The sequence below is a fragment of the Pistacia vera genome, unplaced genomic scaffold (genome assembly GCF_008641045.1).
Source record: "Pistacia vera cultivar Batoury unplaced genomic scaffold, PisVer_v2 Contig1144, whole genome shotgun sequence".
Lineage (NCBI taxonomy): Eukaryota > Viridiplantae > Streptophyta > Magnoliopsida > Sapindales > Anacardiaceae > Pistacia > Pistacia vera.
This window is the reverse complement of record NW_022195187.1, coordinates 473290-498797: the sequence shown is the minus strand read 5'-3', so window position 1 is coordinate 498797 and position 25508 is coordinate 473290. Positions and strand designations below refer to the sequence as shown.

Here is a 25508-nt window from a genome sequence, read left to right as displayed (position 1 = left end):
AAATTTTGGTATATTTTTGTGTACTATTTGTGCTTTTGGCAACTTAAATGTCATACTTTAAGGTCCTTTATAATCTTGCTTCAATATGAATACTAATTATAGTTTTTGATATCAGAAAGTGTTGCTGTTATGTGAATTGTCCCTTGGTTTGCATGATAATACCTTTTTGTATCATGTAACAATCTTTATCTCCTAAAGAAAAATTGTTCTAAATAACTATACTTGGGTATGTGTTTACTTTGATTAAGAAACATTTATTTACTCCGAGAAAAAAAGTATTACTGAAGTTTATTTTTGTGGCAAAGGAAAAAAAAAAAATCATATCATAATTTTTTTCTCCTTTTGATAGAAAATGTTTCTGTGTGAAACAATTCAAGCCATTGGTTTTTTTGGAAATGGTATCTCCTTAGCTTGGTGAGGATCTCCAACGGCTAAAACGTGTTATATTATATTGTTACTATTATCACTATGCTATTGTTAGTGTTTTGATGTTATTTTTTTATCATATTATTTACTAACTAGTTGGGTGTCAAATTAATAAATTAATGTCTGTGCTGGTTATTATTAGTTGTTTTTTATCTTTTTGCTTCTTTCTTGCGTTTGGTTGTTATTGTTGCATGGTTTGGTTGACTAATGGAAGCAATATACTGGTGTGATATTATAGTGTTGTTTCTTTTGGCTGTCTTTTTTGTTGTTGTTGAATTGATTAATTTTTAATTTGGCTGCAGGTTATTGTAAAATTTTGTTTCAGGTCATACACAAACTTGGAGATCCTCAACTTTTGTCAAGAAATAGCCTTATTGTAGGAAGCAAACGTTTTACTAGCAATTTTACCATCTTGTTCTCTAGGACAACTCGTATACAATATGAATTTGTTTGTATATGGTTCTAGACATTTGGTCTAGTATATTGAACAGTATTTAAAACCTAGCCGACCCAGCCAGTTAAACCGATTTAATGGTACCTGGGCTTTACCAGGTTGGGTTAACAATTTCCTTATTCAAAAACCCTAGAATTTGAGTAGAGGTGGAAATTTTGGGCCGGGTTAGGCGAGTCAACCAACCCGACCCGGAAAAATGCGAGTTAAACCCGGCAGCAACCCCGGGCAGGCGGTGTGCACAATGGCAACCCGCAACCCGGTGAGTTGCAAATTTGTCTCTTTTGCAAGAGACCCGGCAACGCAGGTTGGCTGTGTGCAACCTGGTAGGTTGGCCGAAAAAAATAAAAATAAAATAAAAATTTTTATTTTATTTTTCAAATTACCCATTTACCCTTGAAATAAGCCGTTGGAGGGGTTTTTTCGTCATTTTTCTTTCCCATTTTTTTCTTATAAATTGGCCCTAAACTTCACATTTTTCTCACAACTCAAATTACTCATTCTCTCATATTCTCTAATCTCTAATCTCTCAATTAATCATCTATTAGTTTTTGCAATTTGCTCATATTTTAATTTTTATTAGTTTTTGCAATTTTAATTCATATTTCCAATTTTCCAAATTCCAATTTCCATACTACAATTTCCTTCTTAATTTTATTTCTTCTATATCAATTTTTTTTTAATAGAATCATTTCAATTTTATAATATAGATGATACGGATGAGGGAGATTAGTGAAACCAAAATTAGTTATTTTGTAAATTGTAACTTGTAAATTAATTGTCAATTTGCATTCTTTTTTCCTTACAAGTTTTTGTCCTATTGGGTTTTTTCTTGGTGAGGTTTTTAAACGAGTCAATAATTATCGTAATTTCTTATTTTATTTTTTAATAAATGAATAAATTTAATTATTTATATTACAATTTTAATGTATTAAAATTGATTAATTTTGGAATGTTAACAAAAAAAATTAATTTAATTTAATTATTGATATTTGAAAAGAAATAACAATAACTAAAAACAATTACATTTATAAATTGTTATATTCTTGAAAAGTAATTAATATTTAAACTTAAATAAAATAAAACGAAACAAAATAAAAAAAGTCAAAAGCGGGTTAACCCGGCCCAACCGCGCCTAACCCGGCGGGTTAGGGTGGCGATCCGGGTTGGGCCAGCCAATTCTCTAATGTTGCGGGCCTAACCTGGCCTGCAATGTTGCCGGGCGGGTCAGGACGACCCGCCATTTGCAGCAACCTGGGTGGGTCGGGCCGGGCCGGTCGGGTTGCTTTTCCACCTTATTTGGGATATTGATCGGCGAACCATTGAAGGTAGATGTTAGGGTTTGAGAGAAAGTGCCAGTGGGTAGGGGTGAGCAGTTCCGGGTACCCTCATTTTCGGGGAATCAGAACCGGAATTGCACGGCAGGTTCCCAAAAAAGAAACCGGAATTAGAACCGCATAGTGCAGGTTCTTCAATTCAAGGAACCGAAACTAAAATGTAGGTTTCGGTTCCTTTCGAGGGTAGTAAAAAATCAATTACCCCCTATTAGTTTAAAAATGACAAATACCTTAAAAGTTTACAAATACACCTAACAAATATACTATTTGGGTTTAAGGTTTAATTATAATTAATTAAATTGTTAATCATTTAATTAAGTATTGGAATATTGTTTATAATAGAATGTTATATTGATAAGTAATTATACTATAAATTTATAATGTAAGTTATAATTAATAAAATTCTAATAATTTAATTAAGTTTCTGTAAATTAGTAAATTATTCTATGTCATAATCAATTAAGTAATCATTTAATTATGTAATGTATATTAATATAGATCATACTATAATAATATAATATAATGTTATAATGAATTAAATAATCATACTATAAACTATAATTTAATATTATAATTAATTAAATTTAAATCATTTAATTAATATACTAATGTTTATAATGGAATGTTATAATTGATTAAGTAATCATATTATAAATATATAAGGTAATGTTATAATTAATTAAAGTTTTAATCGTTTAATTAAATAATGTAATAATATAGTAAATTACTAATGTTTATAATAAATGTTTAAATTCATAATTAATTATGTAATCTAACTATGTAATGCTATAATTAAGTAAGTGTATCATATAATATAAATATAATATAATAATGTTATAATTTAATTGAGTAATTATTTAATTAAATGTAATGCTTAATTAATGGTATAATGAAATGTTTATAAGGTAATATTATAATAATTAAATTTCTAATCATTTAATTAAGTATTGTGCTAATGTCTATGTAGTAATTGTAATACAAGTTTAAAACATAATATCATAACTCATAATCAATTAAGTAATCATTAATTATATAATGTTATAATTAATTATGTGATCATACAATGTAATGTTATAATTAATTTGTGACTACATAATGTAATGTTATATGAATTAAATAATCAGATTAAGATCTTAATGTTATATTATAATTAATTAAAATTTTATCTTAATTAAGTAATAGTAATAAATAATAATGTAGTAAATTACTAAGTTTATAATGTGATGTTATAAATTTATATAATTAAGTAATCATTAACTATGTAATACTATAATAATTAGTGATCATAATATAATGTAATGTAATAATGTAATAATTAATTAAGTAATTATTAACTATAATGTATATTTAATTAATAAATTTCTAATCATTTAATTAATTAATCATTTGTTTATAACGTAATGTTATAATTAATGTTAATATAATGCATAATCGATTAAATAATCATCTAATTATGTAATGTTATAATTAATTATGTAACAACTAATCATACTATAATGAAATAGTGAAATGTTACAATGAATTAAGTAATCATACTATAAGTCTTTAATATAATATTATAATAATTTGTTTAAATAGAATATTATAATTAATTAAGTAATCATTTAATTATGATATAAGTTACAATTAATTACATAATCGTACTATAATTTATAATGAATGTTGTAATTAATTAATTTCAATCATTTAATTAAGTATATGCTAATGTATGTAGTAGTAATTAGTAATTACTAATATTTATAATAAGTCATAATCAATAAGTAATCATTAATCTGTAATGTTATAATTATTATATATCATACTATAATGTAATGTATAGTGAATTAACTATAGTAACATACTATAAATTTTTAATGTAATATTATAATAATTAAATTTTAATCATTAATTAAGTTTGTATTAATGTTTATAATAAAATGTTATAATTGGCTAAGTAATTATACTATAAATCTATAATGTAATGCTATAATTAATTAAATTTCTAATTATTTAATTAAGAATATACTAAATGTTATAACTATAAGTCAATTAATTAAGTTAATAATCAATTAATGTAATGCTATAATTAATTATACTATAAATCAATTAAGTAATGTTATAAAAATTTAATTATAAGTAATCATTTAACTATAATGTAATGTTATAATTGATTAAGTATGATATTTAACTAGTAATTAAATTTATTAATGTTTATCAATTATCATGTATAATTAATATACTAATTATTATAGATATACTTTGCAACACCCACTCGAGGTACGTAACTAATGTTTCTTATTTTGCTCTTATTTGAATTGGAATATTGTTAATATGGTTTGGTTGGCCTGGTTGAATGGATGTATTGGTTTGGTTGAGTGGTTGCCTGAAATTGTAGAGATTTTGTGAAATTTTGGTGTTAAAGCGCCGGGGTGAAGAAGAATCTTCGTCGTGGCGATGAGGTCCTGCAACCCCCGGTGTAGGTTGTGATGTGTTCGGGGGCGAAGAATAGTCTTCGCCGCGGCAAGAGGCCTAACAAAATGTGTATTGAGTTTCTAGAGAATTCTTCCTTGGGGGCAATGACAATTTACCCTAATTAGCAGGAAAAATGGGGATGAAATGCAAGGAATTGCATGAAGAATAGTTTAAATGGGGGGTGCATTTGCAAAGAACTAAAGGGCAAATGTGGAATTCCTAAGAATGATAAGGGTAAAATGGGAAGAGTGGGAAAATATGAGATATTAAGGGGTTAACTTTAGAAACCCTTCATTCTCTTCTTCCACCGCCATACTCATTCATCATTTTCTCTCAACCTTCCATCCAATCCTTTAAGGATTCTAAAGGGCTTTTGAGTAGTTTGTGGGTAGAGAGGTGATCTAAGGCATTCTAAGGTAAGGACCTTTACTCTAAATGTAATTCTTAGCTTAAAGGTGTTAAAGTCTATGTATTGTTGTTTAAAAGTGTAAAGAAAAGGCATCTACCAAAGGAAAAGAGAAGTGCAAGTGGAATCATACCATCACAAAGTTTAAGAAATTCTTGAGTAGAGTTAATTATGCATGTATATATGTGCTTGTTGAGACATTGAGTTGAGATATATCTCACTTGTTGAGAAATTGAGGTGAGAAAGAGTCATGTTATGTTTATTGGATACATTTCCTTTATAAGAAGTGTAATGTGTGATGAGTTGATATGAAATGGTGAGATTGAGTAATATTTTGGGAGTGTTCTTTTTGATAGGGTTATGCCTATGGAAGGAGCTTACTCCCATTTTGGATGGTTAAAAAGGAGAAATAGAGTTGTAGTTAGAGAAGAGTTTTTGTATGCACATGAGTTGTTTGATGAAATGCTTAAGAGAAGCATGAGAATGAATTATGAACTTTAATTCTTGCACATTGCATAGTGGCATTTCCTAAGTGCATTAATGAGCATGAACCACCATATGCATTAATTGTCTTAAGAGTAGCTTGAGAAGAGTAGAGAACTTTGTGAATAGACTACCTAGAGTTAAGCTACATGATGCTTATTGGTTAGAGAAAGAGTAGAGAACTTTGTGCTTAACTACTCTAAGGCTAAAGAGATATAGAGTAGGTTGTGCGATGGGGAATCCGTGGTGTGAGTAAAGTACGAGAGTGGGTGCTTGTGATCCCAGTCGTGCCTCAGTCAGATGAGGCCGTGACTATCACGCAAAGTGGAACATGAGGTTCCAGCCATGTCTTCGGTGTAAGAAGGGGTCTGACATTTGAGAGATAGAGAGAAAGCATGTACACTCACATGGCCAAAGATTTCGAATCCGATCGGTACAGAAATGAGTAGACGTCACGGTAGAGCAGGAGAGTTCTGGCCGTGCCTCCGGTAAGATGAGGCCGTGAAATTCCCATGAGTAGAGGGAAACAAAGAAAGAAAGAACAGAAAGAGAAATGAATAGGTACCGAAGAGTGGGTTGAGAGCCTTAGCCGTGCCTCGGGTAAGAAAGGCCGTGACATACACCAGAGAGTGTATAGAAAGAGTATGAGAAACAAAAACAGAAAGAGACAGAAATGAGAAAGAATAGGGTAAGGAAAGAATTAAGAGAAAGAGTTACGGGGATGACAAGTAGAGATTGCTTACTGAGCATTAGTTGTGCTCACCCCGTTGTTTTCTATGCTTTTGCAGGTTCCAGGTGAGTCGCAGTCGGTATGGACGTCAGCGGGCGAGGGGGAGTAGTTACACTGTCCACCACACTTTTGAGAACTTTGTAAAGGGTACGACTTTGTAAAAGAATATGTTATTAAATGAAAGAAAAATTTTGGGCCCAACTATTTTATTAATGTACCGTATTTTATATATGTGTTTGATGAGTATAGTAGTATAAAACAGTTATTGCATACTTAAAACTTGATAATGAAGTAAATAACTAAATATATATAACAATCAAATATACTATTAACATCAAAAATAATTCTTTTAATAAATATGTGTTTTGATGAGTATGTAGTATAAAGCAGCTATTACAACTTAGAACTTGATAATGAAGTAAATAAATAAATATATTAGTACTCAACAAATTACTATTTTATTCAAAAAAATTCTTTTAATAACATTAAAAATGTAAAACACTTTTAATTGGATCATAATTCCAATTATCACTTAATCACAATCTTTAATATTAATGTATTATAATATATTAAAGCTTTAATATGGTGTAATTTATGTAATAAGTATATTGTATTCGTTATTTAATTAAGTGTAATTAAAAATTTAACTTTTTCTACTTAATTTTTTTTATAAAACATGAAACCTCCATTATTCACATTTCACAAATATTTCATTTAGTCCAGGTTCCAAAACAGGTTCAAACAGGTTCCAACCGGGTACCCCCTACAGGTTTCAAACAGGGTACCCTTTTTACAGGTTCCGGTTGTCGTTCCTCACACAGAGGAACCGGAACCGGAACCACACAGTACGGTTCCAAAAAATTAGAACCGGAACCTACCCGCACAGTCCAGTTCGGGTAGTCCAGTTTTGGTTCCAGTTCTACTCCCCGGTTCCAGTTCACCTGCTACCCATGCTCACCCTACGAGTAGTGAGTGCAAGATGGCGATAGAGTTGATTTCTGGTGAGTGAATCGACCAGAAATTGAAAAAAACAGGTAGCAACAATAGTCGGCTTTGCCAGTGATTGGCGAGGCTAACGAGGGTAGGGTGAGATGGGTTTTGGTCGAGAGCAGGGGGGGTATTTTTGGGGTGATGGAGAGGGTTGTCGACGCCAACATTAGTGAGATCTGCTGAAATGTTGATGTTGCGTCGGTGAGATCCGACCAATTTCATCAGATCTTGGGTAGATTTTCCAGGAATGGGCTCAAGGGATGATTGGGATTGCATTTGGGGTGTTGTCACACCAACCAGCGACCTTCGATTTGTATTTGGGTTTGTTCACTAAATTTCAAACCTATAGGGACTTAACGAATTTAGGGTGTATTTGCTAAATTTTAAAATTTGTGACCTGGTTTGATCGGTCGGTTAAACTAGCGCTGTTCATGGCATATCCTCTCTATCTTACGATTATTCATTGATCGTAGCTAATTAGGGGCAACAATTGAAGAAGCAAAAGAAGTAGCTGTACCACTTCGTGGTCTTCCTTTTTTTCTGAGTCTGCTCAAAAGGTAACTCGAGAGTGAAAGACCTATGATAGAGTACGACAGAACCAGTAGCTTTGAGCTTTCACATGTTTTAGCTCTTGTTCACCATCTAGTAGGTATTGAATCAGAATATCCTTCAATAACCAGGATCCTCTGGTAGGTACATGACATACTAGGTGAGAAGTTCGATTAAGCCGCAAAGAAGATCGAGTTTACTTACACTCTTGATTGAATTTAGGATTGAAAGAAGCTGGTAGCCAAGGAAATGACAACAGTGCTTATATAACTAAACTTTTTAAGTCTTCGTTGAGCACTTCTCTTCTGCTCTAAGTTTAGACAACAATAGTCAGTTCTTGTGAACGACTCCAGGACTGATATTCTATTCTATGCATCCTATGCTTACATAAAAGAATTCTTGAATCTCAATCTAGATCCAGTGAATCTACCTATCTTCCGAATCATTCCTATATATTACCCAAGGTAAGGGCTTTTTTTCAGAACCTTTCAAGCATTCTTTCGTGAATCACTCTTAGCACGCTTACTCAATCCATCTTCACTGTCAATCCAAAGGAATGAATTTACCAGGTTTCACCTCGGGTTAGTTATTAAAACATTGTTTGAATCCAAATTCTAACAATGTCAATAATGTTTTCCCCCAGATTTTTTTTACCCCTTTTAAACTGCTAGTTTTAATTGCGCATTTGAAGAATTGTATAGAATCACAAATTTCATTTGCTTTCTATGTAGTAAAAGCATTTTGATATTTGGGTTAAAATAGATAGAATTAATGTAATATAATTTTAGCTTAGTTTGCAACACTTGCAAGGACAAAATGGTAATTGCACATGCTAAAATTTCAATTCTCAAACGTTATTCATAAACATTAGGGACAAATTTGTCTTTAATTATTACATATTGTTGGGGTATTAAGGTATTTCATATAAGAAGTGGGGTATAATGTATGATATATTAACTTCAATATAATAAAAATAAATAAATTTGTACTACTAGGGGTATTTCATCTTTACAATGAATATCATTGGTTTAATGAAAACTAAATGGAATTGTTGTTTTATATTCTAAATTGATATTTTAAAAGTCTGAGGTAGGAAAATGTCATTAAACTATTTTTCAGGTTTGCCAATGTTGTTTACTCACATAATCCTAACAAAAGCAGAAAAAAGGGAGAGAAACAATGCATCACCAAGTCAAAAAGTAAAGCAACCTAAATTAATCAAGTTCTCGGTTGTGTTTTCTTTTGTGTTTTGCCTTCGCATTAATTTTTGAGAGCAAATACAGATTCTCAAGTAATAAATGTGACTAAAAGTGAAGATGAATAGTGCCCTTTAGACCGCTTTGGCACCATCTAATCGACATCAGCATCACTATTATTTTATACACATCCCTTCACTATTATCTATATCTCCTTCTAGTTACAAAAAAAAAAAAAAAAAAAAAAAAAAAAAAAAAAAAAAAAAAAAAAATGAAATACTACTCAAAGTTCCTATATTTCTTGTATATGTCACTCTTGTAAAATTTCCGGGTCCTAATCACCAATATGAATGAAACTAGAGCTCAAAGAATGTAACAGCTGGACATAATAAAAGGCATCCTATAACACTGAGTTCCAATGCATGTCAATTCGTTCACTTCTGATCTTTTAATCCCCTTCCTCGCGAGCTCTTTAATGCTTGATTATCATAAAGCATCCCAGTGACCCACATTGAGTATATAAGAGCCAATAGGACTTGCACTTGCCCACAATTGAACAATGTGGAGTAGTACTTAGACCAAAGAGCTCAGAAATGATAGCGAAAGCAATGGCAGTGGCACCGAATGAGAATCCAATGATCACAGAAGCTACATACACTGACCCAGGGACTGGAAAGGCTATCAAGAGATGGCCAACGCATGATAACAAAAGGACTAGTGTCATCATCAATGGGCGCGGCGTTTTATACTTTGCAAGCAAACTTTCAGAGACAAATCCTGAAAAGACTCTTCCAAAGTAATTCCAAATGCTGACCAGAGATACAAAGGTCTTGATGGTTTTTTGTGGGTAGCCAAGTGATTCACCAATTTGACCCAAGTTGTCCACGGCTGTTAAACTTGATCCAAGTCCACCAAGCGTTGCAACAAATAAGATCAACATGTCAATGCTGAGAAGCGCTTGCAAGATTGTATAGTCTTCTCCCCTTGGTGGCTTATCAAAAATGGTGAGGAAACAACATTTAGTATTTGGCTCCTCTTCTTTTTGTGGCTCTTTCTCAGATTGAGGAGATGATGGTTCTTTTTTCAGTTCAACTTCTGGTGGTTTTTCAATGGCTATCATAGTAGGAGGTTGTTTCTTTTCGTTCCAGGGGACTAACTCTTCTCTAATGGCAATAAAAAGAGGGACAAAGAGAAGGACACATGCCACAGTGGCACTTCCTGCATAGGCTGCTCTTGAAAATGACACAAGTTTTTGAACAATCGTCATGACCATGAGAAATAATGCTAAAACTATGGATGCATAAAGGAAATGGTAAAAGACTTGGACTTCATTCGGCTGCTGCCTAACAACCTTAACCGTCCGGATTGTGTACACAAACACCACAGACAATGCAGCCGGGAGCCAACCAATAAGAAGAATAAGAGATTTTGAGTCATTACCATAAATGGCCAAGTAAATTTGTGTGAAGATAGCTCCACTAAGCCCAGTAAAACCCTTCAACAAACCCAACATGATTCCTCTGCTTTCCGGGAAGTTCTTAACACAAGTGACAAGAGCTCCTGTGTTCGCGAAGTTTTGAGAATTGGCTCCCATGCAAATATAAAGACACATATGCCACACTCGAGGCTTGGGAATTCTAGCGGTGACAGCCAACCAGATCATGAAATAGCCTGTAAAATTCATGGCAGAACCAACAAGAAGTACAAACCATGTCGGTGTTACCTCGGCGAGTAGGCCGGAAAGCACCCCAACATTTGCTCCAAAGTCTTTGAAGAAGCCCAAAAGATTGAGCGTTGTTTGGTCATATCCAAGAGAGGCCTTTATCTCTTTGGAATAAGTACCAAAGAGATAAGTTGCACCAGCTCCAGCCATGATCAAGAACGAGGCAAATACTTGAAACCATCTTCCTCTGAGCAGATAAACCGTGAAACGGAACCATTCTGTACCACCGCCTCCGCCTTCACCCATTATTTGTCTTCCAATGATTAGATTGGTGATGGAAGAGAAATTGAGGGGAGAGGGGGAAGAAGGGGTAGTTGGGTTTGAGGAAATGAATTGGAAGAGAAACACCAACAATCTTTAACTGAAGAATGAATGTTTGGTTTCAAGAACGAGGATATAAATATATCAAAGATAATTTGCGGGGCACATCATATTATGCAGTAAGTTATTTGCTTTGTGGGGAAGCTGTGTAATTGTGTAGTCCAAGTCGACCCTAATAAAAGAATTATTCATTTTCTATAATTGGTACATGAGTCATAAAAATATTATGAACATCAACAGTTGAGAGATCGGTTGAAACTTAGAACTGTCACTGAATTTTATCATTAACCTTACTGACAAAACAAAGAAACGTAACAGAATTAAATTCGACTGTAAGTTGCCATGGCTAATTGGCTTGGACAGCTTTAGTTAGGCAGCTCATAAATCTCTCTCCGTTCCCCTTTATTTTTTCAATGGGTCAAAGATTGGTCATTACTTATCTCTCTATAATAAGAATTTTTCAATGGGTCAAAGATTGGTCATTATTTATCCCTCTATAATAAGTTTTTTTCTGGTCCAAGGCTAAGACCCAATATGACAAAGATTTCTACATTCGCAAGTGGAGATATTACAAATGGTGAAATTTAATGTGCCTGAAATTAAGAAAAATTCCCCTGTTACTGTGGGAAGAGCGAGTGATAGCTGTGCACAATGATGTAGACTGGAGAGTTGAAAATCTGGCTAATGTGAAGGAAGAAATGTAATAATTTAACTGCCTAGATTGAGTATTGACTAAGTTCACTCCCCATAAAGAGTAGATTATCATATAATATTGTGACCCCTCTTTCTGGCCCAAAAATATATGGAGCATTATTCAATATGATTCCATTGTTTGAGAGTTAATGATTATTAATTAAAATTCCCACTTGATTGTTAACGACCGATATTTTTGATAAACATGTGCACATAATTATGGATTTCTAAGAACTCCAACAGAATCTGGAAAAGAGCATCTCTGACGATGAATACCATTCAAACTGAATTGAATCAAATTTAGAATTTTATTAAGGTGAGGGTCATTCCTACTGGTGAGAAATGGTAAATTATTAGTGATTACCAACCATTCCAATCCAGCTCACCCAATTAATATCAGCATGTACAGGGGTCCTATTTTTGTGCAATGATTTAAGGACTGATTTCCCCTTTTCCCATTATTGAGTTTAGTGTGAACTTATATGGGAACAGAATTGAAAAAGCCGAACCAAGCCCACCACTTACATGGCCCTACAACTCAGAACTAAACATTATTTAGGCCACAACAAGTGGATTATTATTAACAATAAAGATAGTCAAGCGAGATTCATTATAAGGTAGGTAAAAATTGGAATGCTAATGTTGCAGCTTTTAATTCATCATACTATCATGATATAACTAAAGAATAAGCTTCTAATACAGTTTTTCCCTATTCTTCTCAATTGTGAAATTGAGTTTTCCCAATTTCTTAATTAGTTTTTTTTGTTCATACCCTTTTTTCCCACTTTCAAATTCGAAACTTATTTTTTCTTCTTCAGATTTAAATTCATCATTTTGTATGATTATTTTCTTCATAGTCTTAGTAATATATTTTCATAAGAAATATTTAAAAAAAAAAAAATTGTTTCGATGATTCAAAAGATTTAGAGTTAAAGTTTTTAATATTATATAATTTTTAATAATTTTAATTTAGATTAAAATTGTCAAAGCAAAAATATATTCAAAAGTGTGGAGGCTAAAAATACTCAAAACATATTACAGCCTATGTGTGGAGCTCGATATGGCCCAATGTCACCATAGGCCATGACAATAACAAATCGTGTTGCATCTGTTTTGTATGATACTACCTTCTTAAAAATTATTTAAGCAATAAAATAAAAGATAATATTTTACACAAATTAGTAAAAATGGGTTGAAGACATTCATGACACTTCTTTATTTTCTCTTTTTTAATTCGGCAATTAATTTGATACGAAGGAATTTAGAATAAGAAGGGAATAGAAGAAGGAAGGGATTGTTTGAGAATAAACTGCATATCTTTATTGACTCATTCGATCTATATATATAGATAGCCATACAACTAGTAGGGAAAATAACAACAACGCTAAAGAATAGCACCCACATAACAGACTCAACAATACTAAAGAATAGCACCCACGTAACAGACTCACCAAACAATGACTAACAAACAAATTAGACCAAGTCTTCCATCTTGCCACTACACTTCGTGGATTGGTCTGGTTTCCATCTTGCCACTGCACTTCGTGGACTGGTCTGGTGGGTGTAAAGTGGCATATATCATTCCCCACCGCTTAAGGATCCTTGTCCACAAGGATGAAATCAGGATATGACTTGGTGAAACACCACTCATTCTCCCAGGTTGCGTCTTCTGCTAGTGCACCGACCCATTTCACCAGGATTTCAGATTTTGGTGGTATTTAACCTTGCGGATCACACGTCGATCTAAGACAACTTTGGGTTGTGGAAGGACAGTCGAAGTATCCGAGACAGGGGGAAGTTGGGTAGAGGTTGGAGTAACTGGACCCAAATGCTTCCTTAATAAACTGACATGAAACACATCATGAATTTGAGAACCAGGAGGCAAAGCCAGTTTATAAGCCACCAGACCAACCTTCTCAATGACTTTTTATGGACCAAAGAAACGTGGGGTGAGCTTCATGGAGACCCGAAAAGCCACAGAAGTATGTCTATAGGGCTGGAGTTTCAAATACACATAATCTCCCACTAGGAACGATACCTCGCGTCGGTGTTGGTCCGCTTGACATTTCATCCGAACCTGAGCCAACAGAAGGTTATGTCGCAGCTCACGTAGGATAGCATCTCAGTCACGCAAGTACTCATCGACTTCTTGGACGCAAGAAGTGCTTGGTACATAAGCCAGTAGACTTGGAGGCGGAATGTCGTAAACGGCTTCGAAGGGTGTCATCTTGGTAAAGGAGTGAGTAGAAGTGTTGTAGTTGAACTCAGCCCAGGGAATCCCTTCGAGCCATTTCCGCAGCTGGTCCCCTGCAAAACAGCATAAATATTGCTCCAAAGTTTGATTGACAACTTCCGTTTGGCCGTCAGATTGGGGATGGTAACTTGAGCTCATACACAACTTGGTTCCCTGCAGTTGGAACAATGTGCGCCAAAAGGAGCTGATGAACACCTTGTCCTAGTCACTAACGATTGATGTCAGAATACCATGCAGGCGAACCACGTTGGCAACAAATGCCTTGGCAACAATTACAGCAGTAAATGGGTGTTTCAAGGCTACGAATTCAGCATATTTTGTCAATCAGTCGACGACGACCATGATAGCAGTATATCCAGTAAAAGATGGTAACCCCTCAATAAAGTCCATCGAGACATCAGTCCACATTTGAGTAGGGATGGGTAACGACTGAAGCAACCCCACCGGCTTCATACAATCGATTTTGAACTGTTGATAGACATCACATTGTTGCAAAAAATCCTTCACCGTATGGTGCATATTAGACCAAAAGAAACTCTGTTTGATACGGGAGAGAGTTTTATGAAACCCAAAGTGCCCACCTATGGGTGACGAATGGTAGTCAGCCATTATCTTCGGAAGCAAGGGTGAGGTAGGGCTCAAATAGACTTTGTCTCTTTTGAACCACATGCCATCACGTTGGAGCAGCTTGTGGGCGGCTTGAGAGGGGTGTTTCTGTAATAAGTCTACATAAAATGAGTCCTGTTGGACTTCCTTTTGAAGCATTGGCCACTAATCTGAACGTGGTTGAGAAATGGATAAAAATTGGAATTCAACTACACGTGACAAAGAATCTGCACCTTGATTTTTAGGCACACGTTTATACTCAATTTCGTAATCATAACCAAGGATTTTTGGCAGCCATCGTGTTTTTGCTGGTGTAGTAATTCATTGCTCAAACAGGTACTTGAGACTTTTTTGGTCAATGCGGATGGTAAATGGTTTCCCCAGCAAATATGGACGCCATTTCTTGATTGCTTTGACGATAGCCAACATTTCTTTCTCGTAGGTGGACAATGCCAAGGCCGAGCCTTTCAATGCTTCGCTAAAATACACCACTGGTTGATTTTGTTGGGTAAGAATTGCACCGAGTCCGATTCCGCTAGCATCACATTCAATTACGAGTCATTGAGTAAAATCATGAAGGCGTAAGACTAGTGGTGACATCAATGCCTCTTTTAATTGTTTGAAGGCCATCTATGCTGCCTCAGTCCATTGAAATCCATCCTTGCTCAAGAGACGAGTCAGAGGAGTCGTTATACATCTGAAATGAAGGATAAATTTCTTGTAGTATCTTGCTAAACCAAGGAACCCACGGACCCTTTTGGCTATTGTTGGTGTTGGCCACTCAATGACAGCTTGTATTTTGGTTGGATCAACCGATACCTCCTACTCTGAAATGACGTGACCCAAGTAGTCGACCTGTAAAACTCCGAATCGACATTTTGACTCTTTTGCAAATAAACTGTTAGTTGATAAGATCTGTAGAACAATTTGCAAATGTGTGAGATGGTCTTCCCATGATTTCGGATACACTAGAATGTCATCAAAGAAAACCAAAATAAATTGCAGGAGATAGGGATGGAAGATATCATTCATGAGACTTTGGAAGGTTACTGGAGCGTTACTGAGACCAAATGGCCTCACAATAAACTTGTAATGCCCTTCGTGCGTCTAGAATGCGATTTTAGGAATGTCGTCTTCTTGCACACGGATTTGATGATATCCAAACCGTAAATCCAATTCGGAGTAAAATTTGGCACCGTGGAGCTCATCTAATAGTTCATCGATGATAGGAATTGGATACTTATCTTTAACTATGATGTTGTTTAGAGCTTGGTAATCCACACAAAATCGCCAAGCGCCATCTGCTTTCTTTACCAACAGAACTGGGGATGAGAATGGGCTATGGCTTGGCCGTATCAAACCAGATTGCAAAAGCTCTTTTACCATTTTCTCTATCTCAATTTTTTGGAAATAAGGGTATCGATAAGGCCTCACACTAACTGGTCCCGCAGTCGGATGCAATGGAATGTGATGATCATGTGACCACCGTGGAGGTAAGCTGGTAGGTGTTTCAAATACTTGAGAGAATTTTGCTAGGAGGTGGCCCATCGCAGATGGGTAGGAAGTTGGTTGGCTGCCACTGTTGGAAGGAATTATTTGAAAAAATAGCCCAGTGCCTTGTAATCCATTGAATTTTTTGTCAGTTAAGGCTTCAATGCTAGTTCATCCCAATCCCTAGAATGTATGGGAAGTTCCTGCCATATTGAAGTTCATGATGAGCTGCTTGTAGTCATTCTTGATGGGTCCGAGAGTTGCAAGCCATTGCATTCCCAATACCAACTGGCATGCTGCGACATGAAGAATGTAGTAGTCAACCATGACGGGAAGTCCTTAAATGGTGAGGGTGAGCGCCCGACATTGTCCAGCACATTCTATCTTCTCTCGGTTAGCAACCATGACTTGGAATTTCTTATCCTGGATTACTGGTAACCCGAACTTAAAGACTGTAGCATGATCAATGAATGAGTGCTGCCACCATCAATTAGCACCGTTACATGCTTGTTTTTCAACTTGCCAAAGACTTGTATGGTTTGTGGGTGTTCGGTACCTGCAATTGCATGAAAAGAAATTTCAAGTAGAGCTTCATGAGGTTCAGGTTTTGGTTGATCGCCCTCAACATCCTCGGTGCCCGTATGGGGTGAATCCTCGATCATAAACAATTGCAGTTGTTCGCAACAATGGCCTAGAACGAACTTCTCGTCACAATAATAGCATAACCTTTCTCTCGACGTTCTCGTGCCTCTTGATTGGTGATTCGACGGAAGGTTACTGGTTGAGTATTGGAACTTTGGTTTATGCGCTGGGTTGGTGGAGGTCCTAGTACATCAGCTGTTGGGTTGGGTGTCGCTCTCGGTGTCGCTAAAGCTGGTTAGGAACGAATTTGCTGGACTGGTTTCCTTTGCAGCTAGTTTTGTTCCTCAATTAGTCGAGCCACTCCTATCGTATCTGCCAAGGTTCTGGGTTGTTTGATTTTTATGTTGATGCAAATGTCATCTCGAAGTCTTGCAATAAAACAACCAATTAGAAAATTTTTGGGTAGGCCGTCAGCTTGGTGGAAGAGTTTTTCGAAAGCCTCTTGATAAGCAGCCACGGTTGTGGTTTGTTTGAGGCGAGTCAGAGCTTTCGACGAGTCCTCATAGTCCTTTGGACCAAATCGAAGTTGTACAGCAGTGGTAAATTCATCCCATGTGAGTGGTCCACGAAATTTCGTCAACCATCTATGCCATTGTAGAGCGATGCCTTCTAAATGGAAGGAGGATTGCTGAACTTGTTGGTCTGGTCCTACATTTTTTAAATCAAAGTATTGTTATGCCTTGTAAATCCAACCTGTGGGGTCATCTCCATTAAACTTAGGAAAGGACAATTTGAGGGGTTAGTGATGGTGGTCATTGATGGGATTAGGACGAGAAGTAATGAGTTGGTTTCGGAAGAGCTAGTGTTTGGGGTACGTGAGGCTCGAAGAGCTTGAAGCTCAATTAACACTGCTTGTAAGGCAGCGTTCACTTGATCGAAGCTTGATTCATGCCGTGCTAATGTTTCGTTGACTTCGTTGCAGAATTCTGCATTCATTTTGCCGCGAGTGTCCATGGTCGAAACCGTGCTCTGATACCACTGATACGAAGGAATTTAGAATAAGAAAGGAATAGAAGAAGAAAGTGATTGTTTGAGAATAAACTGCATATCTTTATTGACTCATTCAGGCTATATATATAGCCATACAACTAGTCGGGAAAATAACAACAATGCTAAAGAATAGCACCCACGTAACGGACTCAACAAACAATGACTAACAAACAAATTAGACCAAGTCTTCCATCTTACCACTACACTTCATAGATTGGTCTGGTGCGTGTAAAGTGGTACATATCATAATTTTGGTGTGACGAAGGTTGGTAAAGATAGCATGATATTTTACTTGAATAGTTTTGCAACTTATGATCAACGTTAGCACATTGAGATGAAAACTATTTACTACTACATTATGTTGGGAGAAGATAAAGTACGTCAAAATTTGATTCTTTTTATTTTTTTATTTTGAAATATGAGTTATTGGGGGAAACAAAAAATGAATAACTAACAAATATTTTCTTTTACTTTCGTGTATTTCAGCTTATGTTAATCTTATCATTTTAAGATTTCTATTCAAATTTGAAAGTAGTATTTTTATCATTATTATTATTATTTTGTTTCCAAAAATGTCCAAACCAGTTTACACGCACTATAATATTTCAATGGTATGAATATTGATAAAATTCTCTTTATGCCTGTATTTTTATTTTTATTTTTCCATTTTATCTTTGAAACAGTTCATTTATAATTAATAATTATTAACTAAATATAAAATATTATAAAACCTAAATTATAGTTTTCTGCTATCATAACATATTTGGGATGCTAATGATGGAGAGTGGCCATACTTTAATAAAGAAAAATTATACAGCTACCGACGGTAGTGCACCGATTTTGTTCACCGAATGACGTGACAAAATCCTGACTATTGATTAATTTTAATTTAATATTAATTAACGGTCAGGATTTTGCCACGTCATTCGGTGCACTACTTCGGTGACTGTAGCATTGCTCTTTAATAAATGGGTGGTCCATTTTTTAAGCACTTGAAAAGTAATCTCCACCTACCAATCTATTGAAAGATGATGAATAAATATCATTTCCCAATAACACAATTAAAATTTATTTAAAAGTGTGAAGTTATTAGCACCCTATTAATCGATTAAGAAGTCCCATTTCTGAAGAAACCTTATTTTAAATTTTTAAAATTAAATCTTTTGCTCAAGTCATCTTTAAATTCCATGAATGCTCTTCATTTTTTTTTTTTTTTTAATATATTTTTTAAAAGAACTAACATTTCATTCCCTTCACTTATGCTTTATACCCTATTATCATTATTTCTAAAATAATATTTTAAATAATTAGATAAAATTTCAGAAAAAAATTAAAGCTAAAATTACCCAAAAATAAATAAAAAATGTGACTACCAATACTATGAAGAACAAATAACAATAAATTTAAATGTTAAGCGATTAAAAACTTACAATTCTGGAATAACATGAGTAACAAAATAATAATAATAATAATAATTAGAGTTTACGAGATAATAGTGAGGTGTCGAAAATATTTTTTAAAAATAAGAAATTAAAATTAATTTTAATAATTTAATATAAGAAATAATAATAATAATTAGAGTAAATTCAAAGTCTGTTTTACATCTGCTATTAACAATTACGAGCTTATACATAAGGCCCATGGTGTAGCTTTGTTGGGCTCGGGGCCCAAAATTAACAACAGCCGGGTACGAATCGTTTCATAATCAGGCATTCATTTAAAGACTAAAGAGTCAGCACAGTGACTCACTGAGTCATCTAGTTAGAATCAAACTATCCCACATTCTTTAGTTAAGGAATAATACAATTGTTTATATACAGATAGAAGCATCCCATTTATCGTCTCTTCGGAGACATCCGATAAAATTGGAACGATACAGAGAAGATTAGCATGGCCCCTGCGCAAGGATGACACGCACAAATCGAGAAATGGTCCAAATTTTTTTTTTTCTCTTTCTGGGTTTTTTCTGTTCTTTCCTATAACGCTTCATTTTTAACTTCTGCTCGAATTTCAGAATTCATGTTGGTGTCCAGAGCAGCACCTGAAACTGAAAGAGTTTAACTAAAAGTGGATCATCGACATCGAATAAAATGAAAAATTTTCCTTGAAGTTCTACTTGGTTTGTAGACTGTAAAAAGAATTTGCTGTCAAACAACATACTGTTGTCTTTTAGCTGGATTTTTATTAAAAATCATTTTAGATAAGATATAGTATTGATCCTTTCAGGGCCAGTTTCAGTTGATGTGTTCATTCTACTATAGATTATATGGTTGTGTTATTGGATTGGATTTTGAGTCTCATACTAAGATAAAGCACTTCAGCTTATTGGAGTGGAATGGTTTAGAGAGAAGATGACCACATCTGCTCAATAATAATGTGAATAAAAAATTGAGAAATGGTCATATTTTCTTCACCTTCTTGCCCTCTCTCAAGTCTCTCCAGAAGGAAATTGAAATTTAATATAAGGACAAATTTATCATTATAAAATTTATTAAAAAGTGAGGATTTTTTAATCCACTCTAATTAAAAATAAAGGCCCAATTGTCAGCCTGACCAAGACTCTTGGACACCGCATGAGCCATGTTGGGCGCTAGCGCATAATTATATGAAAGGGAGTGATTTTTGAGCCCCGCGTATCAGCAGTTCCCAATACTTCAATAAAATTGTAATAATATAATAATAAAAAACAGTAAATACAAAGTCTGTTTTACATCTGCTATTACCATTGTTACCCCAATCTTTCATCTTTCCCAATATAAATTTATGTTTCATTCTTTAAAACATTTTTAATCAAGATTTATTTAGTATTGTCAGTCACAAAATTGAGGCACTGACTAAGCTGTTTCTAATAAGATAATACTTACGATTTTTCAGTATAAATATCTAGAATATCTAATATCATTATATAATATAAATTTCGACAATGTTATCAAGATTAATATGCCCTTGTTAGCAACAATCACATATATTAGGAAATCAGAATCAATAAACACCTATACTTTTGAGTTTAATATAATGAACTCAAACAACTTTTTTTTTTTTTTATAATAGAAACCCATCCCGATAAGGTAATTAAAAAAAGTTTGACTAGTAATGAACTTTTTGAATTCATTAATTCTTAAAAAATCAATCCCTAAAATAAATACCAAATAAATTGTAATTCTATTACAAGTTTGAGAAATGAGAAGACATCCTCACTTTCTTTTATGCCACGCAACTCCTAATCCTACTTCAAACAAAGAAACTAGTTGGAAATCCTTTTTAATTTAAACCACTTTTCCTATTACAAGTTTGAGGAGACATCCTAATCCTTCAAACAAACTACTTGGAAATCCTTTTTAATTTTTGGTTAATTTTCTTATCCAAATTACCTTATGTTAGCAAAATTATGTTATAAATGAAAACAACAATATTTTCCTTATGTTTTAAGGTTGTAGAGAATAGTATAAATAAGGGACATTATTTGATTTTCTTCTCATCTTTTTGTTCTCTAACTCTCACTCACAGCTTACAAATCAAAACACACAAACACCAACTAGAAATACAAAGGATGAATTTGATGTTCAGTTTATTTGATACGTTCTGTGCTAGTTGCTTGAGCTCGAAACGAGAACGAGCCTTTTTGATTTGTGCAACCAAGGAGAGTAACAATATGCAAGTTCAATCACAGGATTATTCAAGTAGTGATCTTAACTTGAATAAGAAAAAAGAGGGTCACACATCATCGAAGACGAGTCGTGGGAAGCCCATGTTTTCACCAGAGTTGGATGGACTACACTGTTTTGAAACCCTTGTCTTCTATACATAATTTATGTACGGAAAAAGTAAATGATTAGATATATAGAAAATCTTTTTTGAATTTTTTTCTGCTATTTTATTCATTTATTGATTAATGATTTTAATTTGTTGTAAAGACTTGCTTTAATTAATTGATCAATTAGTAGATATCATGATAAGTATTTAATTTCTTGGTTTTCAACTAATATCCTTTATTTGAAAGCACCTTTTATATGTTATTCTATTTGTTAATTTTGATTCCATGACAAAACGAACCAAAAAAACCACCCCCCAAACCTAGCTTGTCTGAAGGAGTCAAGGAGATATATGATTTCAGTTCTTAATTACAAGAAATCTTATCAACCAACTTTGACAAACTTCTGTTTAGCCTCTGTAAACATAAAATTTAATTTGAACAGTTCATAATTCACTAAAAAACTACTTGGTGGGGAGCAAATCTACCTTTTGTCCAACCCAATTATTTTAATTCACTAAAAAATTACTTGATGGTAGACCATTAATTGACCATTGTCATATTTTACCAAACAATTGGTGTTCTTAGGGCTGGTTAACGAACCGAGCCGCTCGCGAGCCAGCTCAGCTCGAGTCTGGCTCGTTAACGGCTCGGTTCGTATGGTTTCAAGCTGACTCAGCTCGGTGAGTGAGAAAGAATGAGCCGAGTTCAAGCCTGCCTCAGCTCGGCTCGATAGGCTCGCGAGCCGACCCTGGCTCAAATAAGTGGGGGGTTTTTTGGGGGTTTACTGAAATATGGGGGATTACACTGACATTTTCAAAACAAAAAGTTTTCAAAAATGAAAAGACCCCCCTGATTTTAAAATCCCTAAAATCGTCGACATTAACTATTTGCCTTAAAAATCAAACCAAATCCAAAAATTGTCAACACATTTTCCAGCCATCTCCGATGTACCTCGTCGTTGTCAATAGACTCAATACCATCTGCTTCGCCACAGTGTTGTCGCAGACTCGCAGCCGTCGAACCCATCTACCCCTTTAACTCTCGTTGTGAAACACTGAAATCTGCTTGTTTTCCTTTTCTGTCCTTGCCGTAAAACCCAGTTGCTCCGCCGTCGACCATCGTCTTGTTCGCAGTAAGTTTGATTGCTTTGAATCTTGTTGAGTTGTTGTTACTTGTGTATGATTGATTTTTGTGAAACCCATTAGCTTCTCATGATTTTTGTGAACTCTCTTTTGTAACAGCTGGTTTTTTCCAGTGAAACTAACTGTGTATTGATTGTGTTGTTGTCGTTGACCGGCGTGGTGTCACCGTGAACCCCATTTGAGCCAAACAAATTTGCTTATAGCATAGTGATGTAGGTTCTTGGACATTGTGGCTATCTTGAAGAACCTGAAACAGTTTTTGTTGAGATGAGAAGGAAAAACTGGGTGTCGGATGAACCAGTTTATGGGCTTTTAGTAGATTTGTGGGGAAAGACTGGTAATGTTAGAAAGGATTGGGAGTGGTATCAGGCCATGCTCCATGCGGGTATCCCTAATGTGCCCACTTGCAGTTCCTTGCTTAGTGCTTTCCTTAAGGTGCACCAGCTGTCAGAAGCTTATAACTTATTGCAAGGCATGTTGACATTGGGTCTGAGGTCTTCTCTGCAAACGTATATCTTGCTTCTAAGCAATTTGCGTTGTTTGTATTGATTTTCTTTGCATTGCATTTTCTTTTGATGTTTAATTTTTTAAGTAAGTGTAGTTGTTGGGTAATGTTTCAGGTCAGGAATATAAAAAAAATTGGAATCCGCCCTTTATTTAAAAAAATAAAAATAAAATAAAATTGCTTTTTTTGGAGCCGGCTCGAACTCAGCTCGTTTAGCCGGCTCGAGAGCCAAGCTCAAAATCCTCTCCATCTCTAACGAGCCGAGCCGAGTCAAAAATCTGAGGCTCAGCTCAGCTCGTTTTTTCCTCCCCTTTCACGAGTCGAGCTCGTTTAGCCGAAAACTCGGCTCGTGAACAGCCTTAGGTGTTCTTGTCTTGATCGTGGCTTTTCGACTTTATTCAAATTAAATTTTATAACTTCTTTGGCATTTATGCAATTTATTTATATTTTCATTCTTAAATTTTAAATTACTAGAAAGCTGAGTTCTTCCATTAATCTTCTACACAAAAATAAGCATAGAGTAGCTTTCTTAGTAGATTTGGCATACTATTTTTTAACTTTGGTTGTTTACTTTACCTTATGTTACAATTAATTATTACTTTATTATATATAATTAAAATAATAATATTTTCCTTATACTTTTTCATGTCTCCAAGATTAGTATAAAGTATAAACTACATACCTTATTTTCTCTTCCATAAAGTAATAGGCAACTCCTAAATCCTAATCTAGACCAAGTTAAAGTTTTCTTCTCATCTTCTGCAAGAAAATAAAATAGGACATTTTCCTCAATTGATTCGGAATCCTATTTTTTTTTTTTTTAATTAGTTTTCCTTTTATTCTAAATAGAAATTATTCTCCAAGTATAATATTAATTATAAATCAGAATTCCACTTAAAGTAATAATCCTAAACCTAATTAGATAAGTCATAAGACTTATCAAACTTTAGATAATTTATAGACTGACTAAGATTAATACATTTCCCAAAAAAAAAAATAACAAAATAAGACTCCTAATACTACTAGAATAAGAAATCTACCTAGTTTTCTAATAGTAATAGTTTTCCTCATAATTTAAGGTTTGAGATTAATATAAATAAAGGTCTCAAAAGCACATATTGTATTTTCCTCATTCAAGTCTCTGTTGAAACTTTCTCTAGTCTCTCTAATACATATCTATTAATTTCTAAACTTTGTTGTCTCAGAAACCATGAATTCGATGTTCATTTTATTTGATGTGTTCTGTGCGGGATGCTTGAGCCAGAAACCAGTGATCAAAACCTCTGTCCCTTCCACAACAAAGGATACCAAAATGCCGGCGCAATCACAGAAAAATTTGAGTACTCCTAAAGTTAATCAAAAGCAAGAGGGGCCTGCGGCATCATCCAAGGCGAATGGTAGGAATTAAGCCCAATTTTGCACAAGAGTCGGATGGTTGAAAGCTCTTTTCTCCGATTAACGATTTACCTATCGAAGATATGTTGTATGCCCACTAGATTATTAGGAATTAGGATGATTAAGACGTGGAAAAACTTTTTAGAATTATTTTTTTTTCCTCTTCTGTTTAGTGGTAAACATAGGATTTATATATTAGTTGATTTTGTATTTTCTTTTTTCTTTTTGAATATATAATTAATTAAATTTCATAGGAGATTGTTGGTTTTGGAACACTATGTGCTTGTGATTTATATACAATATACGGATGTTTACAGAGATAGTATTTTGATCAATGACTTTTTTGTGTAGTTTAATTTATAAATGTTGTTGTGATTGCACAACTATATAAAACATATTTGATACAACCAATATTATACATGTTAACCACAGTTTGTTGCAATTTTAAATACAACCTTTGAAATTTTTATTTTTTTTTAAATAAAAAAAATATCTAATTTCTCTTGTAATGATCAAATATCAATGACCTCTCTTCTCTTGTAGAAATTAGAGGTTTATCTCAGATGAATGACATGGAGTTAATTTATAATGGAGGTTGAAAATAATAAATATGGTTTTATTTGTGAGCTAGAAATATTATTATTATTATTATATAAAATTGAGTTATTGGAGAAAACTTAAAAAAAAAAAAGGGCATAGTTTTTATGTAGTTATAATAGTGACTACAGATACAAATTCTCTGAAATCAACAATTTAATATATTTAATTTATAAAATTAACAATTACGAGCTTATACATAAGGCCCATGGTGTAGCTTTGTTGGGCTCGGGGCCCAAAATTAACAACAGCCGGGTACGAATCGTTTCATAATCAGGCATTCATTTAAAGACTAAAGAGTCAGCACAGTGACTCACTGAGTCATCTAGTTAGAATCAAACTATCCCACATTCTTTAGTTAAGGAATAATACAATT

At 34.2% G+C, this 25508-nt stretch overlaps 1 protein-coding gene, 1 non-coding gene and 1 pseudogene across 5 annotated transcripts; 2 read left to right on the top strand and 1 right to left on the bottom strand.

The window, feature by feature from the left end:
• Positions 1–9260: 9260 nt before the first annotated feature.
• On the bottom strand, positions 9261–11292 carry LOC116145357 (annotated as a pseudogene).
• An 8287-nt stretch (positions 11293–19579) lies between these two features.
• LOC116145721 lies at positions 19580–19682 on the top strand. Its single transcript, XR_004130418.1, has one exon. It is a non-coding gene; the product is annotated as a U6 spliceosomal RNA (small nuclear RNA).
• A 2694-nt stretch (positions 19683–22376) lies between these two features.
• LOC116145170 (pentatricopeptide repeat-containing protein At1g74750-like) lies at positions 22377–24836 on the top strand. Of its 4 annotated transcripts, none has more exons than XR_004130361.1 (3): positions 22377–22625; positions 22819–23144; positions 24346–24836. XR_004130361.1 is itself a non-coding variant. In XM_031430606.1 (2 exons), exons 1-2 carry the CDS (start codon positions 22903–22905, stop codon positions 24546–24548), a joined length of 408 nt encoding a protein of 135 aa, XP_031286466.1. In that variant the 5' UTR covers positions 22377–22902; the 3' UTR covers positions 24549–24836. The 4 variants fall into 4 exon arrangements, 1 of the variants encoding a protein (XP_031286466.1); XR_004130362.1 differs by having other exon boundaries at positions 22735–23070; XR_004130360.1 differs by having other exon boundaries at positions 22735–23144.
• The last annotated feature ends 672 nt before the right edge of the window (positions 24837–25508 follow it).

Coding starts and splice junctions, on each gene's coding strand:
- LOC116145170 (XM_031430606.1), top strand. CDS start 22,903: ATGAGAAGGAAAAACTGGGTGTCGGATGAACCAGTTTATGGGCTTTTA. Junction 23,108..24,345: donor AGCTTATAACTTATTGCAAG/GCATGTTGACAT, acceptor TTGTTGTCTCAG/AAACCATGAATTCGATGTTC.